Source organism: Leuciscus leuciscus (assembly GCF_965113295.1).
Source record: "Leuciscus leuciscus genome assembly, chromosome: 23".
NCBI classification, from domain to species: domain Eukaryota; kingdom Metazoa; phylum Chordata; class Actinopteri; order Cypriniformes; family Leuciscidae; genus Leuciscus; species Leuciscus leuciscus.
In genome coordinates, this window is record NC_138747.1 from 12,441,696 (window position 1) to 12,462,479 (window position 20,784).

Below are 20,784 nucleotides of genomic sequence, written 5' to 3' on the forward strand. Positions count from 1 at the left end.
GCAAAAAAGTTCCATTATCTATTGTTAATAATGTGGCGATGTATGAAGCACAGCTCAAACAAAAGTCCCCTTCAAGCATTGACTGTTGGTCAATGTGGCACATTCGCACAATGCGACAATTCATAATTGTGTGGATTTCCATTAAAATTGGCTGAACAATGGTGAATTTGGAAAGCCCCTTTACAGTTAAAAGAGCCAATGGGAAAGGATGTGAAAATGTGTATTTATTTATTCATTTATTTTTGGCGTGAACTTAATGAAAGTAATTTCGGCAACCAGATTTCAGTATTTCCCCATTCAAGTAAATAGGAGCTGTACATGGCTGGAAATAGCTATGTGGGCGTTACGAAAATAATCGCAGAGTGAAATGACTTGCCTTAAAGGGACTTAAACGTACCTTCGCTGTGAGAATTTAACAAAACAACATAAATGAATGTGAAATGTTTTACAAAAACCTTTTTGAAACAAGTAAAAACAGACTGAACTAAACTAACTGAATGCAAACATTGCTGTGATTTCCTTGACAGCTAGCCTGGGAAGGAAGATACAATAAAAGACATGCAATTCTAAGACATGCCGTTAACATTACAGCTCAACCTCAAGCCAGATCTAACAACAGTTGACGAACTACAAATGCGCAGAATGAAGTTTTGGCTGGTTGTGAGGATGGTATGAAACAAGAAATTCTTTCTTAATGTAAGTTCTTTCCTATTTACATACTGCATGTTAACTGTCTATAAGACATCTATGTCTCATGTCCGCATGTTAACTGTCTATAAGACACCTAAGACATGAAAAGCGTACAGCATGATTTGGTGTTGATGCACATGACATGCTCAGATTAGCAGTAAAATAAATAAATTTTGAACAAACAAGCAGGGAGAGACAGCTAAGCATGTCTATTGCAGAATAAAGTGCAAATGTCACACGCTGCTTCTTATTTGGCGGACCAGAGAATGATATCCTGGATAAGTCAGAACTGTCAGCCAGTCTCTTCTGCAGGACAGTCATATTTAACGGTCCATTTCAGAGAGTTTGAACAAAATGTTAATGGCAAATTTAAAGCAGTCTTTTAGTTCACAGAGTTGCTGGATTTAAGTGGGAAGAGTCTTGTTGATTAGTGAAACGTGAAAGCTGTACATCAAACAAGAAAACACTCCGACGGCATGAGGCGATTCCGAAGTCAGTTCATGCTTCACTCCACAAACTAATCAAGAAATAAATAACATAAATATTTTTTTTTAACCGCTTCTCATACAAGGGATTCCAAACAAGCATGGGCCCTCTTCATCACCCATTGTGTGGGTTATCTTCTTCTCGCTGAGGGACTCCAGCTCTTTCAGTGCCCTGGGTATTGGGGAGGGGAGTATGGTGGAGGAGCTGAAAACACAACAATAACACAGTTCAGTGAAAAGCTTTCTGATTCTGTGTGCTATTATATACAAATGTGGTGTTTTTATTTCCACTGCACACTCTTAAAAAGAAAAGGTTCTTTATTGGCATCAATGGTTCCATGAAGAACCTTTAACATCCATGGAACCTTTCCATTGGATTGGACAAAAGGTCCATTAAAGGGGAAAAAATGTCATTATTGTTAAAATGTTCTTTACATGAAGCAAAACTTTATGTGAAGAGGTTATTTTAAGAAATATTTCACTCAAAGGTTCTTTGGAGAACCAAAAATGTTTTTTTCTTTTTTTGGAACCTTTGTTTTTAAAGCAATTGTTTTTTTCTTTCCTTGTATATCCATGTGAAAGGGCTTCTCCAACAAGAAAAAAAATGTAAGGTGGGACTTGATTTTGTCAATCAGGAATTGATTGGATCATTTTGGTTCGCTATTTTGTCCCGCCCTCATGCCAGTAAACACGTCATCAGAGAAGAGATGTAGTTGCAAAGTACAGACGTTACTTTAATAAAAGTTAATGAGGGCACATGAGTTAAAAAATAAAAATGATGTACATGGATAAATGATTTAGTATAAATACTGCAATATTCCTTGAAATAAATAATTGTCAGTTTTGATTTCATGGTGACTTTAAGAGCTTGGTATGCGATCTCTGACAGAGGCCAAGTGAATACCTGCTTGACTGTATCCTGCATCAGGAGGATTAGGAGGATAAGGACCATGGTGCATCATAGGATATTGGTGAGGGACACCTGGATACTGTGGTACCATTGGAAATCCAGGATAATCAGGATGTCCAATGGGTTTACCATAAGCGTCGTACATATGCTCCACAGGATAGCTGGCCATTGGAATGTGCTGGGCTGAAATTGAGACTAATGTTAGCAAACAATGATTTTTATTCTTCATAAGAATCAGTTTAAGCATTCTGAAAATTAGCCATGGCAAATTTATTCAGGAGTAATAAGAGTATTCCAATAAGAAGCCGGTGGTTAAATACATAGAACTAATGAAGAACGCAATGCAATACCACAGTGGTTCCCAAACTGGAGTAAACGTACCCCTGGGGGTAGTGAGGTGACAGAGGGGGTATGTGAACAAAATGCTGAGTTTTGCTGTTCATTTAATTCTACTCCACCTTAAAATAACATTAAAACCGAGCATGTATTTCTAACAGGTAAAATGCCATAAAAGGTCAAATACATGACATCCAATCAAATGACCTCATCTTTTGCGGTCAAAACTGACTGCATCCACACAAGCAGTGTGCACATGATAGGTTGCATGCAGCGTTTGCTGCCTTAGCAAATTGGGCTACATTACTGACGTTCTTGACAATGTACCTTTGTAAAAGTGGGGATTTAGCACTTACTACCATACACAAATATAGACACAGACTGTGCAAGGAGAATGATCCAAGACTCAAACTCTCTTCGATACAAAAACATACCCTGAGTGAGTTGAAAAACACAGTATTGTCAGCTCTATTTTGCAATGAAAAAATTAAATAAAATAGTTCCAACGAAAGCCACAGCAGAACTGTAACACACAGCAGTGATTCGTGAACGAATCTGCGGCTTTGAAAGAATTGTGAGAGTCATTGATTCAATGAACTATTTGTAAATACAGGTTATAAAGGTATTGATAAAGGTAAAAAAATGCTCTGGAAAAATCAATTTAAGGGGGCATACAGTATATTATGAAAATGTGTGACTGCAGTCTAAGTGGAAGAGAGAGGGTACATAGAAGGATGTTAAATGGGGGTACGCTGCTCAATACCAGACCAGGAATAATACCAGAGATTTCCTAATAGGTTATTTTGCTTTACCTTTAAAGGGATAGTTCACTTTGAAAATTTTGGTATGTTTTAGCTTACCTCAAGGGCATCCAAGATGTAGGTGTCTTTTTATCCGCAGTAGTTTCAATTTTGATATTTTTAGGTCAAACCGTTCTTGTCTGTCAGTCATATAATGCAGGTCGATGGTCACTGTCTCAAAGAGCATGCACAGAGTCCAAATTAAAACAATTCCCCATCGTCCAAATTAAACAATTCCCCATCGTAAGTACACATTGATGGCCCAAGACACGAAACGAGCGGTTTGTGTGAGAAAACGAACAGTATTTATATCGTTTTTACCTCTTGAACACAGCTGCGTCCAAATGATCTGAGAGCGCGGGCAGGTATAGATATATACACTAGATGTCGCATTGGCTACCGCTCGTTTCGTGTCTTGGGCCATCAATGTGTACTTACGATGGGGAATTGTTTAATTTGGACGATGGGGAATTGTTTTAATTTGGACTCTGTGCATGCTCTTTGAGACAGTGACCATCGACCTGCATTATATGACTGACAGACAAGAACGGTTTGACCTAAAAATATCAAAATTGAAACTACTGCGGATAAAAAGACACCTACATCTTGGATGCCCTTGAGGTAAGCTAAAACATACCAAAATTTAATTTCAAAGTGAACTATCCCTTTAACATACTTTTACAACTTTTAACATATTACTGGGTGATAATAGTTTACATTTTGCGACGATATAAACAATGACGATTTGCCATGTTTACGTGAGTGTACTGTATCTGGTTAAGGTTGGATTTACTTAAAGCAGTTGTAATAACAATGTATATTAATTAATATATAATATAATAATAACAGCAACAGCAAACAAACAGCAAAACGAAAAAATACATTCTAAATATTACATATAATACCTTCTCTATATGTGACACAATAAAATATGTGTCTCTGCAACAAAACAGATTTTTAACGTTGTTTATTTGTATTTTTAATTAATTCACATGTAAATGTACTTCAATAAAATAGCACGTAGTAAATTCAGGATGGACTGCGAAGAGAAAGAAATGATTGTGTTTACCTTCATAAGGAGTTCTGCCACGTTGCTGGCGGCGCTGGTAAAGGTAACAACAGGAACACATGAAGCAACAGACCATAGTTGCTATAGCAGCCACAAAGAGTAGGATCGATGAAGCAATGCCAGCTATAGTGGAAGGGCTGAAAGAGGCAGGACAGAAAACTTCACTGGTGTTATCAAACTTAAATTTAGAATAATCTGACTTCTCTGGGAGCAACTCATAGAAAATAGTTAAGCCTTTAGGTCTAGCAGCTTCACCATTAAGAACAGCATTTATTTTATAACAGTCATACTTTTGCTCAGCTTTCCTTAAAATCAAATTAGTTTTATTTGGTGGCCTAATGGGAAATTAATGAGCCTCTCGAGGCTACACACACACTCCTTTTCAGGGATCTGAGCGTGATTCACTGGCCCATATGGGAACACTCCAACCGATCTTAGACCCTTTTAAAGCGAACCAAACTGTGACCATCTTGAGAGGTTGTGCATTGTAAACACAGATTGCTCCGGGCTAAAAACATTCACAAATTCCAGTTTAGCTCGGTCATCAGATGCCTCCGTACAAATCAGCTATTCATCATGGCTTGCTTCTGCGGACAGATCTCCTCAAAATATTCATTCATGACGTACACTTGTCTATTGTCATTCTGCTTTGAAACTCTATGAGAAAGATGCGGCTGCGTGAACAGCCTTGTTTATATTTTCGTGTTCAGGCAGTGAAATGTAATGATATTATTAAACTACTGTGTGTAAACATTAACTTAATGTATGAGGCGAATGGAGTGAGTACTTGCTATTTCTCATAATGCCTGATTACACCAGTATGTTTCAATAAGTACATTAGTGGACATGCACTTTAAAAAAATATTTCGAATGAATGCAATCACTGTCAGAAGCCTATTATTTTAAATTGAAAAAAGTAAAACAATATTACAACAATGGACAATAACATAATTCTTAAGTTGTAAACACATGTATAATAATTTAAAGCATTTAAACCTTGTGTAGTATATGAAACAATTGGCATCGTAAAGGCAAGGACCATTCAAAATAAATGCAATTTATACAGGTGGATGTGTGTTTTAGTGCAAGAATATGGATGCAGTACTGCAACAAAATGTAAAATTTTTTTGCAGAAGATAGAAAACCTACAGGAATATGGAATATTCAAAGTTAAGCTCAATCAACAGCATGTGTAGCAATGTTGTAAAAATCTTGGTTACAGTGTCCCATACAATGGAAGTGAATGGGATAGAAGGGTCAGCCATCAACCACTGAATTTGACTAGATTTGACTAGATTGACTAGAAAAGAAACAGTAAACAAAAAGATGTCTGAGACACCATTACTACTTAACCCTAGTGGTCAAGCGGTCAATAATCTAGAATCTTGAAAAATGTACCTGAGATGGAACAGCATGCAGCGCTTCTGTCCCGCCTCTGTGATCATCTTGAAGCCATCCAGGCAGCAGTAACGGCGGTGACAGTTCCCACAGCAGAACGTTATGAGTGGGCAGTCAAAGCCATTGTGCCAAGTGCCATTTTTGTCCACATACCACAAGCAGTCCTCATCTGCACTCACTGAAAGTAATAATACAAAAATAGTGTTAATAAATATAGCAAAACACTACAAAATAATGGGAAAAATTTGAAGGTGGTTACACTTAATATACAATAACATATAGGCTATATAAATATTTTAGGTTTTAAAAATATAGCCTAGGTTTTATTTTACTGTGCACAGTTAAAAAGCACAGGCTACTTTGAGAACAACATAATCAGTAATCATTTTGTTGGTTCTTTCTTGTTTTAGTTCATAATTTCTTTGTATGACAGCCTGGCCTAAAAGTGTCCACATAAATTGGCATGCAATTGAGTACACAACGTGTTTATAACATTTTCTACAACTTTTTTAAAGGGTGAAGATGTCAATTTTCCTAGACCGGACATCACTTTTTGGCCACAAGCCTACTACATACATATATACTAAACATTCATGATAATGGCCTAAATGCACAGGTGGGACAATTAATGAAATATTAATGAAGCACAATAAGCACATTAATTCATGATTAGTTAACTCCTAAGATGCTCACTCAACTAACCAAATAACTAAAGTAAAGAAAGTAATTTCTTACATAAATTTTTTCAAGATGTAATCTTACAATACATCTTAAAATATATTTTTTCATTTGATTTATTTATTACAGAAATTGCATCTTTGTTTTCATATTCAGTAGCAGTATTTTAAATGTAGGTCAGTTAACCACTTGCTTCAAGGTCTCAACTTGGATTAGCTTTTACTGGTTCTGCAGTGAATGACCTACCTACACAAAATACAGAAGAAAACAAATGCAGCCTCATGTGAACTTGCAAATCTAAGGGGTTTGAGAGCTGTTGCTATAGAAATTGACATTGTAGCAGCAATGTTACTTGTAAGTTGCATTATATAAAAGCTACACATGACATCGTCGTCAGCAAGAAGCATTATATTACTCAAATAATAATAATGTTACCTTATAACAAAAAAACAAAAACATGTACAAGTAAATATTTGCAGCAATGAGGCCTATGAAGAAACTACAATATCGTCTTACCCTGCCAAGCCGAGAAAATAATATAGAGGACCGGTATAATGACGGCGTAGAAGGACATCCTGCTTCCAGAACACTATCCGTTATACCAGACAAAAATGGTTACATTTGCATCCTTTGAAAAGAAGGAAACCTTCAAATTATAATATTTGCCACGTCTCGCAGAAAACGAAGCTCTGAATCAAGCGGCTTCGTGATCAACATACGATCTGTGTGGAATGACACACCGCCCGTGACGCTACACGCCCGACGCCAAACGTCCAGTACCAGCCTCCTCATAGATGAAATAAATTAAAGGACGTTCATTTCCCCGGGATGAAGTGTTGTATTCAAACTAAGACGGGAAAAGGAAGATAATTATTCCGGAGATTAACCGTTGCTGTGTGTAATTGTTGTAGTGCATCAGACGCGCGAAATTCCATGAGGGGAAAATGGAGCCCCTGGACTCCTGTAGCAGTTCACACTTCTGGAGATATACATTCATTCACATTAGCCTATATGTACAGACTACGCTATATCGTTTCTGAAAACAAGTGTTATGTTTCATATAATTAAATGCATTTAAATATGTAAAACAACTAATTTAGCAAATGTTTTATTTATTTCCTATAATAACACTGGCTGATGTCTGTGTCATCAATCATCCTGCACACGCTGGACTTATATCTAAAAATGTTACCCATTTTACTAATATATATATATATATATATATATATATATATATATATATATATATATATAGATAGATAGATAGATAGATAGATAGATAGATAGATAGATATAGATATATACACACACACAATAAAGACTGCCATTCAAAAGTTTGGGATAATTAAGATTTTTTAAATGTTTTTAAAATAAGTCTCTTATAGCCTATACTCACCAAGGCTGCATTTATTGATTGAAAATTGTATTGAATTGAATGATTTCTGAAGGATCGTGTGACACTGAAGACTGGAGTAATGATGCTGAAAATTCAGCTTTGCATCACAGGAATAAATTACATTTTAAAAAATATTAAAATTGAAAACCGTTATTTAAAATTGTAATATTTCACATTACTGTTTTTTTTAATCATTTAATTATTTTATCAAATAAATGCAGCCTTGGTGAGCATAAGAGACTTCTTTTAAAAACATAAATTTTTTTACCGATCCCAAACTTTTGAAGGGCAGTGTATACATATAAACTCTAAATGTGATATGCGGTTCAGTGTTTTTTTGCGCTGTGACTCAAAATGTTATATATTATTTTCATAATGGTCAGTTACAAATCAAGTTATATACAAAGTAGTAAATAATAAAAAATAAATCTAAAATCTTAAAATGTGTAAATTAATGTCAAGTAAAGAGTGCCACTACGGTGGTAGGTGTACTAAAAAAAACATGCCAATTAAAACTTTATAATTTAATAATTTTGTAAATAATTGTTGTGGCCTATGATAAACTCCATATTTTCTGAGTTAACATTTTTTATAAACAAAACTGATGCCAGATGCCACTGCTCTGGGTGTGTGTGTGTGTGTGTGTGTGTGTGTTCACAACTCACTGCACCTAATGTGTGTTCACTAACTTGGATGGGTTAAATGCAGAGGACAAATTCCGAGTATGGGATACTTGGCCTTTACGTCATGACAGTTTAGATTTGTTTTTAACAAAACAATGCTTTGTAATGGAATAAGCCATATAAGACATTTGCATGTTTATAACCAATATCCTAACGATAATGTAGTTACAAAAATGTTTTGCATCCGGCAAATAACAATAACCGATGCAAAATAATCAATAACAACAAGGTTTGATTTGTTAACATGAAATAACAATGAACAATACTTCTACAGCATTTACTAATCTTCATGCTAATTTTTACATTTGATAATACAACTTGATTTTTGTTGACATTAGTTAATGCACTGTGAACTAACATGAACAATACTTCTACTGACATAAACAAATAAATAAATGCTTTAAATATATTGCTCATTGTCAGTTCACTTAAAGGGATAGTTCACTTTGAAATTAATTTTTGGTATGTTTTAGCTTACCTCAAGGGAATCCAAGATGTAGGTGTCTTTTTTTCCGCAGTAGTTTCAATTTTGATATTTTTAGGTCAAACCGTTCTTGTCTGTCAGTCATATAATGCAGGTCTATGGTCATTATCTCAAAACACAAGCACAGAGTCCAAATTGAAACAATTCCCCGTCGTCCAAATTAAACAATTCCCCATCGTAAGTACACATTGATGGCCTAAGACACGAAACGAGCGGTTTGTGTGAGAAAACGAACAGTATTTATATAGTTTTTACCACTTATACGCAGCCATGTCCGAGTGATCTGATCTGACGTGTACGCAGACTGGTGCATAGATATATACACTAGATGTCGCCTTAAAGACATTCGTTCCAATGAACTGCCGTAGACGAGGCGACATCTAGTGTGTATATATCTATGCACCAGTCTGCGTACACGTCAGATCAGATCACTCGGACATGGCTGTGTATAAGCGGTAAAAACTATATAAATACTGTTCGTTTTCTCACACAAACCGCTCGTTTCGTGTCTTAGGCCATCAATGTGTACTTACGATGGGGAATTGTTTAATTTGGACGACGGGGAATTGTTTCAATTTGGACTCTGTGCTTGTGTTTTGAGATAATGACCATAGACCTGCATTATATGACTGACAGACAAGAACGGTTTGGCCTAAAAATATCTAAATTGAAACTACTGCGGAAAAAAAGACACCTACATCTTGGATGCCCTTGAGGTAAGCTAAAACATACCATAAATTAATTTCAAAGTGAACTATCCCTTTAAGCTAATGCATTAACTAATGTTAACAAATAAGACCTTATTGTAAAGTGTTAGCAATATATATTTCAGAGGGAATATAGATAAATTAAGTTTTTTTTTTTTGGTTTTTTTTACGGTAAAAAAATAAAATAGTGTCATACAGATGTCTAAATCTACAAAACCTTTTCGAAACTTAATACACTTAAAATTAGACCATAACAGGCCTTTTATTTTGACATTTTTCTCATAATCAAGTGGAGACAGTGTTGCTAATAAGACTGTAAGATCACCATTGTAACACCATATAATTCTTCATGCTCACCCAACACTGTGTAGCCATAAAGACCATGCTCATGAGACCACGTAATGACAAACGACGTGGAATATTTTAATAAGGCCGCCAACAGTTCCAACTTTTTTCAAAGATTAATTAATCATCTGCCAGAAGTCTTTTTCCTTCCTCTACAGAAAGATTTTGTAACCATCATGATTTAGTAAAGTGAGAAGGTACAAATGGACAATTGATCATTTTAAATTGTTCCTATACCGTTACCAGTCCCTTTGCAAAAAATTCATTCATCATACCAGACAGGTCTATCAAAGCACAGTAGTGTTTTGACATCCGATACAAATGCAACCACACAGTCCTGTCTGGGACGCCAAGAAGCTGCTCCTCACGCCCTTCTCATTTAACATCCACAGGAATCAATCCTAGTCCATTCCTTCCCTTAATAAAACGCAGGGAGAGGCACGTAAACCTTTACTCTAGTCCTCTTTTGGGTTGTGGATCAAGAGCGTCGTCCGAAAGGCAATCCGAGGCCACTCAAATGTTCAAGTTTGAAGAAAAGATGACTGAGTGGTAAAGACGGAAACAAAGGACAAGGAGCCGATGTTGGGTGGGAATACAGGTCATATACCAATGGACTGCAAGGCTCTTCTCTCTACTTCATTCAGGTGGCTTGAAAACATGCTATAGCAAGGCTGCTGAGCAAACTGGGTTAGGAAATCTGTCAGATAAGCCTGTGGAGAAAGACGTGGAGAGAAACACTAGAATCATTTAACAGCATATTAATAAGAGATGAAGATATGAAGTCTACACTGTGTTACAGAAATACTGTGTTTTGAATCACAAAATGACTCACCTGAAGGTCAATTTGATATATGGGATCCTTCAGAGCATCTGGATCTTCATCATCATCATCCTCATAATAATCATCGTCTATGGGGAAATTACAATAACTGTTATACAATGGCTTATTTGTAGAATTTGTAAGAATTTGTATTTTTTTTCACTAACAAAGCGGAGCGTGTACAGAACGGCTAATGTCTGTCCAACACAGAAGCATTGCAAAAGATGTGAAGCAGGGTTATTATTGTAAACTAAAACTGAAACTATTGAAAACGTTTTTGTTAATTGAAATAAAAACAATGTTTGCTGAAAAAATTACATTCAATAAAAATTTGAAATGTTGGCAACTAACTGAAAAGTTAAAACACAAATTACTAACTGGAAATATATAAAAACTAAATACAATTCAAGTCACTTTGGATGAAGCCAAATACATACATGTAATATTAGAATGGAAAAATGAAAATGTAAGCCTATGTTGGTCATGAATTTTTACCATATTTGTTTGAGGCAATGAGATCAGACAGAAGCTGTCCAGCTAGTCCTTCATCTTCCTCATCATCATCATCGTCCTCTTCCTCCGCCAGATCATCCCACATTCCAGCAGAGTCTGCAAAGCAAGAATTACAAAACTTAAGATTGCCCACTATTCAAATTAATCAATTAATACTAATACTAGGGGTAAATATTTAAATCAACCACATAAATACCTTGGCTCCAATCTGCTGGATTTGCTCTATTTGCATTAGCCTCCACCACAGAAGACAGTTCATTGACGATGAGTTTAAAGATCTTTACCAGCAAAGGAATGTTGGTCCACCGCTGTGGGTCTGAGAGGAGCAGATTGATCAGATATCTGAGGCAATAACAATTATTAATTTGGCAGTTTAAGAGGTCGTTTACTTACTCTTGGCCGATTTAGAACGTGTACAAATTCCCTCGTCTGGATTAAAAATTTCATCTCCTTTGACGACTATATCTTGGAGGCGTTTGTCATTTGTATTAAAACCGTGCTGGAGGAGTTTACACAAGGCGACAGCACTGTGGACAGAGTGATTACAGTGTTATTTCAATGCAAGCTGTACAATTCCTTCAAACACACTGGAGACGAGATTGGAAACCCTCACCTGACTTTGCCTTCATACTGGCCATAGAACAGATGTTGGCGACTCATCCACTCAGCCATGACAAACTCTAGGGCAGGTTTCCCTGTGGGACCTGGAAGACTACATAGGAATTCCAGAAGGGGCTCCAACTGGATATGGACCAGGTGGGCGAAAACCATGATCAGGGACTGACAAATGAATAAAGAGGACATATTTCACACTTCATTTGAGCACCCAGCTTCAGAATTATCTGTCATGCAAGAAAAATAATGTTCAATACGCAAAAACAAGCAGACATCTATAACTTGCTGAAAAGTAAAATTGCAGTTTATTAAGTGGGTGCTATTTCTGTGCCTTTGCTACATCATGTCACACCTGCATTCGGGTTCAGCAGTATCCTAGCACCATGGTACCAAACATTTACTATTATTATTCTGGTTTCTTTCCTTTCAAGGAACTGAATGTTCTAACATGCTAACTACAAATAAAGGGTAGGATTTACCCATTTTTGTTTCATGCTGATTCATTTATGAATATTCAGACCATTTTGCAAACGGTTTTGACCAATTCATTGAAAAGAACTGAATCAATAGAACAATTTGCTGAATTAAACATTTATGGCTTAATAGCTGATGAAACATTTTTGAAATTTCCACGATTTTACATTTCATTACTTTTTCAGTCCTGGAAAACACAATTTTAAAATTCACTGATACTTCCAGGTTTTCCATGACGATGAAAATGGGTTATTTCTTGACAATTACAGGGTTATTCCAAACTTGACAACAATGACCTCCAAATATGATGGGCGTGAGTCTTTCAAAAATGAAATAAGATGCAACAAAACACTTAAAAATGTATATATAAAATAAAAATAAATAATAATAAATTTAGATCTGGTGTTGATGAAAACAATGAATGAATGTCATGAATGGTGTTAAAACGACTGTTAAACATATTTATTGACATTTAAAGTCAACAAATTAAGATTGACAGCCCTAAAAAAAATACCTGCATCACACTGAGGGTCTCGGCCTGCTGCATCTTGCTGAGAATAGCACGCAGTATTTGGTCCAGCTGGTCAGCCAACTGAGTGCCAGCCCGGGTAATGAGAGTGGACACCAGACGACCTACAAAAGCAGCGGTGAACTCAGACGTGCGAGGGTCCAGGAGCTGACTGACAACCTGCATGACATACCACAGGCCACTGTGGCCTTGCTCATCTTGCCACTGGGCAATCTGCTCCAGCGCCACGGACACATAGGCCCTCAAGCATTCACCACCATTCTGGGAAAATCAGCAATGATCTGAGTTAGATAACAACTGACATGAGGACTCTGAAAAGATATAACAGATTTTTGTTTTTAGGAAACTGATGCTACCTGCATTGTGGTGTTGTCATCTGTGCGGAGGGTGCACTGGGCCACCGCAGGAAAAGCTTGGCACACAAGCATGTCTGACAGAGGGGGCTTAGTGTTACGAACAACTGTAGTAAGGATATCTATGGATGTCTGCAAGAACAGAAAAATATGTATTACTTACAGAAAAGAGTTCATAAATGGAGGTAGAACAAAAATGAGAAGTTTATCTTACAGCACAAAGGCCAGATGGGATTTTATCAGGCGGTGCCTGCATAATGCTGGCGAGAGTAGGAATGAGGCGCATTTGCATGGGTCCCTGGCAGGCTTCAATCTGGGCAAGCTCCTTGAAGATGTCCTGCGCTAAAGATGCAACAACTGGATCTAACAGAAAGAGAAAAGAAAACAAGCCCCGAGTAATCTAATCTACAAGGCAAATGATACTGGATGTTGACCATAAAATTAAATAATTATAAAATGATCTTACCATTACTGTACTTAAGAAATATGGCAATAGTGAGCGGGCAGATCTTGTTCTCAGCACTCGTGGTGAAAGCCGGATCCACGGTGCAAACAATACATAGGGTTTCCATGACTAAAGTGAGAACTTCAGAGCTGAACTGAGCCGCGAGCTGCACCAGCCCTTCCAAGACACTGGGCAGGAACGGCTGCAGGACGTGGGTACTCTCCGACAGCTTGAGTTGATCACAATACCTGTGAAAAACATAAGAGATCACGTAAAAAATACACGACAGTGCTCAGTGTGTAGAACCGATTAAGCTTTCTGCTTAGAAGTAAACCAAGCAAGCCTTTATTCGCTCCTAAAGAATAAATACCACAAAAAAAAAAGCCTTTATCTTTGTGGTTCTTTTGCTAAGGTAAGCATTCAACCATTCTCTGTTCTAATAAAAATTTAATAATGGAACAGCATACAGATGTGTGCAAATTATTAAACCCTACACATGAGAAACTGGAAATAAAAGTCTTACCCCCAGATAGCTCTCACAGCTGAGATCCGAACAGAGGGTGGCTGGCTCTCATGTAAACCACTCACAGTGGCCTGTAGGAACTGCTGAATGAGCTCTGGGGACATCGCTGCAGTGAAGCGACTGGCTGCCCATAAGGCCCGACCCAACAGGAATGGAGAGGCTGCTGGGAATTGAATAACATGCAGATCAGATCCTGTCATTACTCTCAGGCCATATACAGACGTAAGATCAAAATTAAAATGTACAAGAAGGTTACCTGGTAAATTGAGGTCAGCAAGGATGACATTGGCGAGAAATCCATGCATGTCAAACTGCACACGACCGTTCTTTACATTCTCTGTGATGATGGTCTTGACCGAACCCAGGGACAGCATGCAAGCCTCATGCACCTTCCACCTGCATATCAATGGAGAGATATTGATGTAAAGCAACCCACTTAAAGACAAAGATTGGTTGTGACAGAGGATGTGTTTTCTCTCTTTACCAGTGTTCACTGCCAGCGTTCTTGGCTTGCTCTGCCTCTTGGAGGTGTCGTGTTGCAGCCGCCGCTAAAGCAGCAGCGCTCTCATTCTGAAACTCGGCAGCCACAGCCTGATGGACGAGAGGATACATTAGATATAAAGGAGGGAAAATAATCAAACACCCACAAAGAAACTCTCTGTGCTCTCACCAGCAACAGATCCTGTGCTGATATCCGGACCGAATAAGAGAACGTATCATCATCCTCATCCTCAACAAACTGCTGCGGATTGGCAGTCCATACCTTGATCTGCGAGACAGATGAGAACGTGAAGATAAAAGCTATAAAGAAAGACTTAAGACACACACTCACACCGCCCACAAACCTGATCCTCCGTGATCTGCATGTAGAGGATGATGTAATATATAAGCTCTGGTAGAGCTTTCTTCACTGTGCTCTTGAACTTCTTGTTTTCCAGCAGTGTGTGGACAAACTCAAAGATGCTGAAGACGAGGTTCTCAAAGCCAAGGACCTCACCTGTGACATTGACAATGAATTAACAGAGCTCAGTGCTTACTAAACCAATCTAAATAATGACGATCAATTACAAAATCTAGTGCCACATACCATCAGAGTCAACTGGATCATCCACTTCTTCTGTGTAGTTGACTTCAGTTCTCACATAAGTACATGATTGGTCAAGAAAAGTACTTGAATCTGTTATTGAAATGACTGTGGTACCAATAAAAACGTCAGATGTGTCTAAGATATTAATGGCAATAGGTTAAACAAGTGGTAAAAGCTGTCAATGACTGGATATAAGGAGGCGCTCTCTGTCAATGTGTTCCACACAATAGGTAGAATCTGTTGCATGGAGGACACCATAGGTTTGGGGAAGTTCTTCACGAGAGCCGTCACTGCCTATGAAGACATAACAATACATAATTACAATTACATCATGAGGGGAAAAAAGTATTTTTCTGCATGATGGAACAGCTAGTCACCTTGAGCACTTCCATTTTCAGGCCACTATCTGAAGTGGGTCCGTCTGGGATCTGCAGAGCCTGTATGAAGGCCTCTGTGAACTGCTGCACCACCGGGAAGATCAGAGTATTGGCAGCACCCTAGAATCAAAAACAACGGTTTCAAAATGTCAGTTAACTACTTAATATGTTTAATGGTAATACTTTAACAAATGTTAATCAGCTGAACTTCTATTTTAATATATTTTACTGTAATTTGTAATTTAAATGTAATTTATTCCTGTGATGGCAAAGTTGAATTAGTTAGGAAAAAATTATAATTAAAAAAATCTTACTGATCCCAAACTTTTGTATGGTAGTGATATGTAGAAATTAACATTAACCAAGATTAATAAATGCTATAATACCCGTTTGTCTATGAGCTTACCTTTGCTACTTCATCAATCGCACAGATGAGATTGGCGCACGTGGTAAAGATCTCAACTGATCTGGATCGTGTGCGAATACTGTAAACCTGCAACAGTAAGTACAGAACACAAGTGTTTACACATGATTGTCTCAAAAGCATGGACTGTACTGTGTTTTTAAGCTGAATATAATACCTCTGCCATGGTAAAAATCTTGTACATTTGAGGCAAAATGACAGGTGCAACATCAGGCATCTGCACATCCGTCACCTCTCGTGTAAATTCTATGAAACACAATGATATGTTGCTATATATCAATGCAAAAACATAGTCACTTGTTGTGACTGTAAAGGTCCTTTCACACTGGACGCGATTTTGACGCACGAATAATTCGCGCAATGGTTTTATTTTTTTATTAGCTGTTTGTGTAATGAGTGCTTCCACACCGAATGCGAATGTGCTGCGGCGAAAAAAAAAAATCTGCTTCGATGCCGATTTTTTTTACTTTTGCACCGACAGAAAAGGCTTCAGCCAATCACATGCTACAAGGACAACGATTTGAAAGACAATGTGTGGCGTAGCATTGCCAACCAACTCGGTTATCTCGACTGTGAGTATGTTGTGTGATAGTTATAGGCCACATCCACACGAAGCCAGAGCTTTCCCTATCCGATTTTTTTTTTCCCCCGTTCAAAAAAAAAATTCCGTAAACACGGCGTCGTCTCAAGAAATATCTGCGTACACACGAAACCACTGAAACCGACTCAAAACGATGTAGTACAATATGAAAAACCATAAATGTAGTTGCTGTGACTTAACGGTGTCTTGACTAGTTGACACTTGGTGTGATGACATCATCGTTTCACAAAATGTACGGATTGGCCGTACACACGAAAACGCAAGGGCGGCGTTTTCAGATTTATCCACCTTGGGACCCGGTTTCAAAAAATAGCGGTTTCAGTCTCCGAAAACGCCGGATCCGTGTGGACGAAACGCCTATACGATAAAAAATGTATACGTATACAGCGAAACGCGTCTCCGTGTGGACGGGCCCTTAGTCGTTGTATAGTCCTGTGCTGTGTAGGCTAGCAGGCTAAACTACATTTGGGATAGAAAGCGAACACTATTATCGTCAAAGATAGAGACAGAGACCGCGTTTACTTTGAACATGTAACAAAATGGAGTGAGACTATTTTATGCTTTTAGTATACTATACATTCTTTGTGTGATGTCTACAGTTTCCAGTTGAATGATTTTAACTTGTTACTTCGTGTGTTACATGTAATGTGTATTGACATTACAAAACGCACTGTGTTTAGTTGAAGACGCAAAAAAACTGGGAAAAACCTCAGGGACACCTATGTGAGAAAAAGGAGAGAGGAAAAGGAAACTAAAAGTGGACATTAGCATACACCCCTTCAGGCTCGTCTTCACTGGATGATGATGATGAAGCTGTCGGCGCGAAAGTTTTGGAATGTTGAAGCTCTGAACGTCACAGACGTCGCAAATTCGCGTCCCGGCTGATGTGAATGGTTTTGACGCGAACTATTTGCTTATTCGTTTAGCTTTTTCGATACGTGTCCGGTGTGAAAGGGCCTTAAGAAAGAGTCATAGATGCTTGGAGTCATTACCAGTGAGGACCCTCATGGCGCCGTGTACAGCGTTAACATCCCCACTGGCCAGCATGTCCATGAGGAGCTTGAAGAGCCCGGGCCAAGCTTCAGGCCAGTCCCAGTGTGCAATAGCCGACACGGCGTAGGCCACGCTGGAGCGCACCTTACTGATGGCCTCCCGCAAACCACCTGGAAGCAGCTCACGGATCGCAGCTTTGGCCTGAACAGAAAAGGACATGGGAAGCAAATTAACATAATGCCACATCTCCAATACTCTAAAACATCCAGACATAAATACGCGTCTCTAACCCATTCGGTCGTCTCTGGGGGTCTATATTTCTCTGACTGGGCGCACCAATGGGTCTCAACATACTGCTTCAGAATGACAGAGGCCAACTACAACAGATACATAGAAAAGAAATTAAGCAAATGTAACCATAACAATCAAATACTTGTTTTTCCATTGATTATTGCTGAAAATATCTAGATGTCAACTAAGTCTTACTTGGCGTATAGCAAGTGCTCCATGTGGGTCGACAGTGAGCTCTGCAAGGTGAACTCCAAACTCTATAAAACAGGTGCAAAAATAGTGTGTCATTTTCTACAGGGAGCCAAAAACAACCAGAAGCAAATCAAAACCAAATTAATATAAGTGTAGTACAAAGAACCAACAATATAAGTTATCAAGTTGGGCCCAAAAATGCATTAGAAGCAAAGTAAGTACAATCAAAGACACATGTCTAATGTACGCTTCATTCACAGCAACACAGCACTGCCATATCTTTTATCATCCATGGATTTAACTCAATGAGAGGCTGGTGGCCAAGAGACAATGTTACTGCTGACACGCAACACACAGCAGTAGCCTGAGAGAGGCCACAGCCAGTGACTGATTTTCAAGGGCAAACTTTATGTGGGAAGATTTATTTTTTCTAATAAAAACAAAAAAACTTGCCGTTCAAAAGACAATTTTTGAACGGCAAAAGACAAATACTAGCAAGGATTCATTAGATTGATCAAAAGTGACATGAAAAAACTTTTATAATGTTACAAAAGATTTCTATTTCAAATAAATGCTGCTCTTTAGACCTTTCGAATTATCAAAGAACCCCAAAAAAGTATCACGGTTTCCACAAAAATATTAAGCTGCACAACTGTTTTCAAAATTGATAAGAAATGTTTCTTGAGCACCGAATCAGCATATTAGAAGGATTTCTGTAGGGTCATGTGACACTGAAGACTGGAGTAATTATAATAATAATATACAATATTTTCCACTGTATTTTTCATCAAATAAATGTAGCCTTGGTGAGCATAAGAGTTTCCTTTTTTAAAAAACATTAAAAAAATATTACTGACCTCAAACTTTTAAACTGAAAAAATAAAATAAAAAATTAAATCGCAATATGAATAATTATGGCTGTAATTTTTTTAAAATAAAATTCAATCAAAATCAAGTAGCTAAGTATGCAAAAGATAACAAAATTCAACATTAAGAGCTCTGCTAGAATACCATTTGCCAGACACTGTAAGAAAATGAATAGTGAGTAGTTTAATAGGCTTAAAAGAGAATAATGGAATAATCAAACTTTTGTTTAAAACAATTCTCTGGCATTTTTGAGCCCTGGTTTGTCTCTTGCTTTGAAACTGAATCAAAATGAGTGAATGGGTCATAACCACCATACAATGAGGGGGTCACATCCTCACTAATATTCAGATTAGTGGTCAATTCATACCAGGTTTTCAAGCATTACTTCTTAAACTCGTACATTTTGGTCAATGCTACTGACTCACACCCAGTCCCCAAAAAATTTGAAGAAAAAAAAAGAAGGGTGATGTAACCTTGATGAAAGTGGTTATTCAGAGCTAAGTTAATTGTACTATAGAGACACTAGAAGAGAAACCAAACCTAAAGTGACCATAGGATGAGGAAGTGATGTATTTCATTCACAGGAGGAAATAAATAAAACTATGAAATAAGAAAGTAGTATGTAAAAATAATAATAAAAAAAACTTGGCATTAGGAAACTTGAACGGCTAACGTTAACTAGTTCACCCAAAAACTATCATTTACTGTTCTGAGGAGATTTTTATTCTCCCGGGGAACATAAACATCAATCACCATTCACTTTTACTGTATGAAAAAAGTATGCAATTAAAGTGAATGGTTACGAAGGATGTCAGTCTCTAACACCCACATAAATAAGTCAAACAGGTTTGGAACAACATGAGATTGAGTAACTTTACATGACAGAATGTTGATTTCTTAGAAGTGAACTTAGAATCTTAACAGATATTCTCACAAACATAACGCGTATTTACCAAACGAAATTACCGTCATGTGAGTTTAAAAGTGAAACTGACTAAATATAGACGGACAGAACCGAACCCCACACATGTAATCTTTTCACATGTCTCTACAATACAAGCACTATAAATGCGGGAACATGCTGGCTGCACATGCTTTTGCCTCTTCAATTCAATCCAACATGTTAGCAAATTCAGCGCGCGTACATGGATGAACACGTTCAAGAAACATCATAAAATTGACAAACGTTCGTTTAAAATGAAAAGGCGTGTGCTCAGGAATGCCAGTGTGTGAAAATGTGCACTTCACATGGTGAAATTCATGTTGTGGCAGCATCTCACGTCAGTTCTTACCCTCCGTCACTTCCAACACTTTAATACGCTCCTCAGCCGCAGCACGCACTTCTTGCACCGGCGACAGAATGGCGTTCAGCGCGTCTATAAGAGTCTCCTTCAGTCCTTTATCCACCTGGTCGAGAGTCGAAACCGGGCCGGGACCCGAAGCGCTCATACCCGCCATATTTTTGCCTGTTTTGCTGAGGCTCACGGAGAGATGACCGGGGACCCGACGGAAGGATGCACAGCGCGCCAATGCACGTTTAGGGAGGGACTATTAAACGACGAAATGTTGCCATTCGCGAATCATTGCCGCTATCATGACCATAATGGCTCCATCCACAGGAATGGAGGTTGAACAACTACACTGAACCGACTTTTCTTTTTTTTTTTACTTTGTCGCCACCTGATGCTCAGTACGAGGC

At 37.9% G+C, this 20,784-nt stretch overlaps 2 protein-coding genes across 3 annotated transcripts; both read right to left on the bottom strand.

The window, feature by feature from the left end:
* Positions 1 to 215: 215 nt before the first annotated feature.
* On the bottom strand, positions 216 to 7,394 carry shisa4 (shisa family member 4). The gene is made up of 5 exons (XM_082155710.1): positions 6,883 to 7,394; positions 5,689 to 5,866; positions 4,291 to 4,427; positions 2,080 to 2,268; positions 216 to 1,380 (listed from the first exon to the last, which is right to left on the bottom strand). The coding sequence occupies exons 1-5, from the start codon at positions 6,938 to 6,940 to the stop codon at positions 1,340 to 1,342; spliced, it is 603 nt and encodes a 200-aa protein (XP_082011836.1). The 5' UTR covers positions 6,941 to 7,394; the 3' UTR covers positions 216 to 1,339.
* Positions 7,395 to 8,487: 1,093 nt separating this feature from the next.
* Positions 8,488 to 20,704, bottom strand: ipo9 (importin 9). 2 transcript variants are annotated; one of them, XM_082155154.1, is made up of 24 exons: positions 20,378 to 20,704; positions 18,222 to 18,283; positions 18,026 to 18,112; positions 17,735 to 17,936; positions 16,299 to 16,387; positions 16,124 to 16,210; positions 15,718 to 15,837; positions 15,534 to 15,634; positions 15,341 to 15,399; positions 15,099 to 15,250; positions 14,924 to 15,022; positions 14,738 to 14,844; positions 14,510 to 14,649; positions 14,254 to 14,413; positions 13,752 to 13,978; positions 13,500 to 13,648; positions 13,289 to 13,417; positions 12,918 to 13,193; positions 11,928 to 12,094; positions 11,708 to 11,841; positions 11,511 to 11,630; positions 11,297 to 11,410; positions 10,814 to 10,890; positions 8,488 to 10,691 (listed from the first exon to the last, which is right to left on the bottom strand). In XM_082155154.1, the coding sequence occupies exons 1-24, from the start codon at positions 20,541 to 20,543 to the stop codon at positions 10,581 to 10,583; spliced, it is 3,135 nt and encodes a 1,044-aa protein (XP_082011280.1). In that variant the 5' UTR covers positions 20,544 to 20,704; the 3' UTR covers positions 8,488 to 10,580. The 2 variants fall into 2 exon arrangements, with proteins under 2 accessions (XP_082011280.1, XP_082011279.1); XM_082155153.1 differs by having other exon boundaries at positions 9,874 to 10,691; positions 14,254 to 14,416.
* Positions 20,705 to 20,784: the final 80 nt, after the last annotated feature.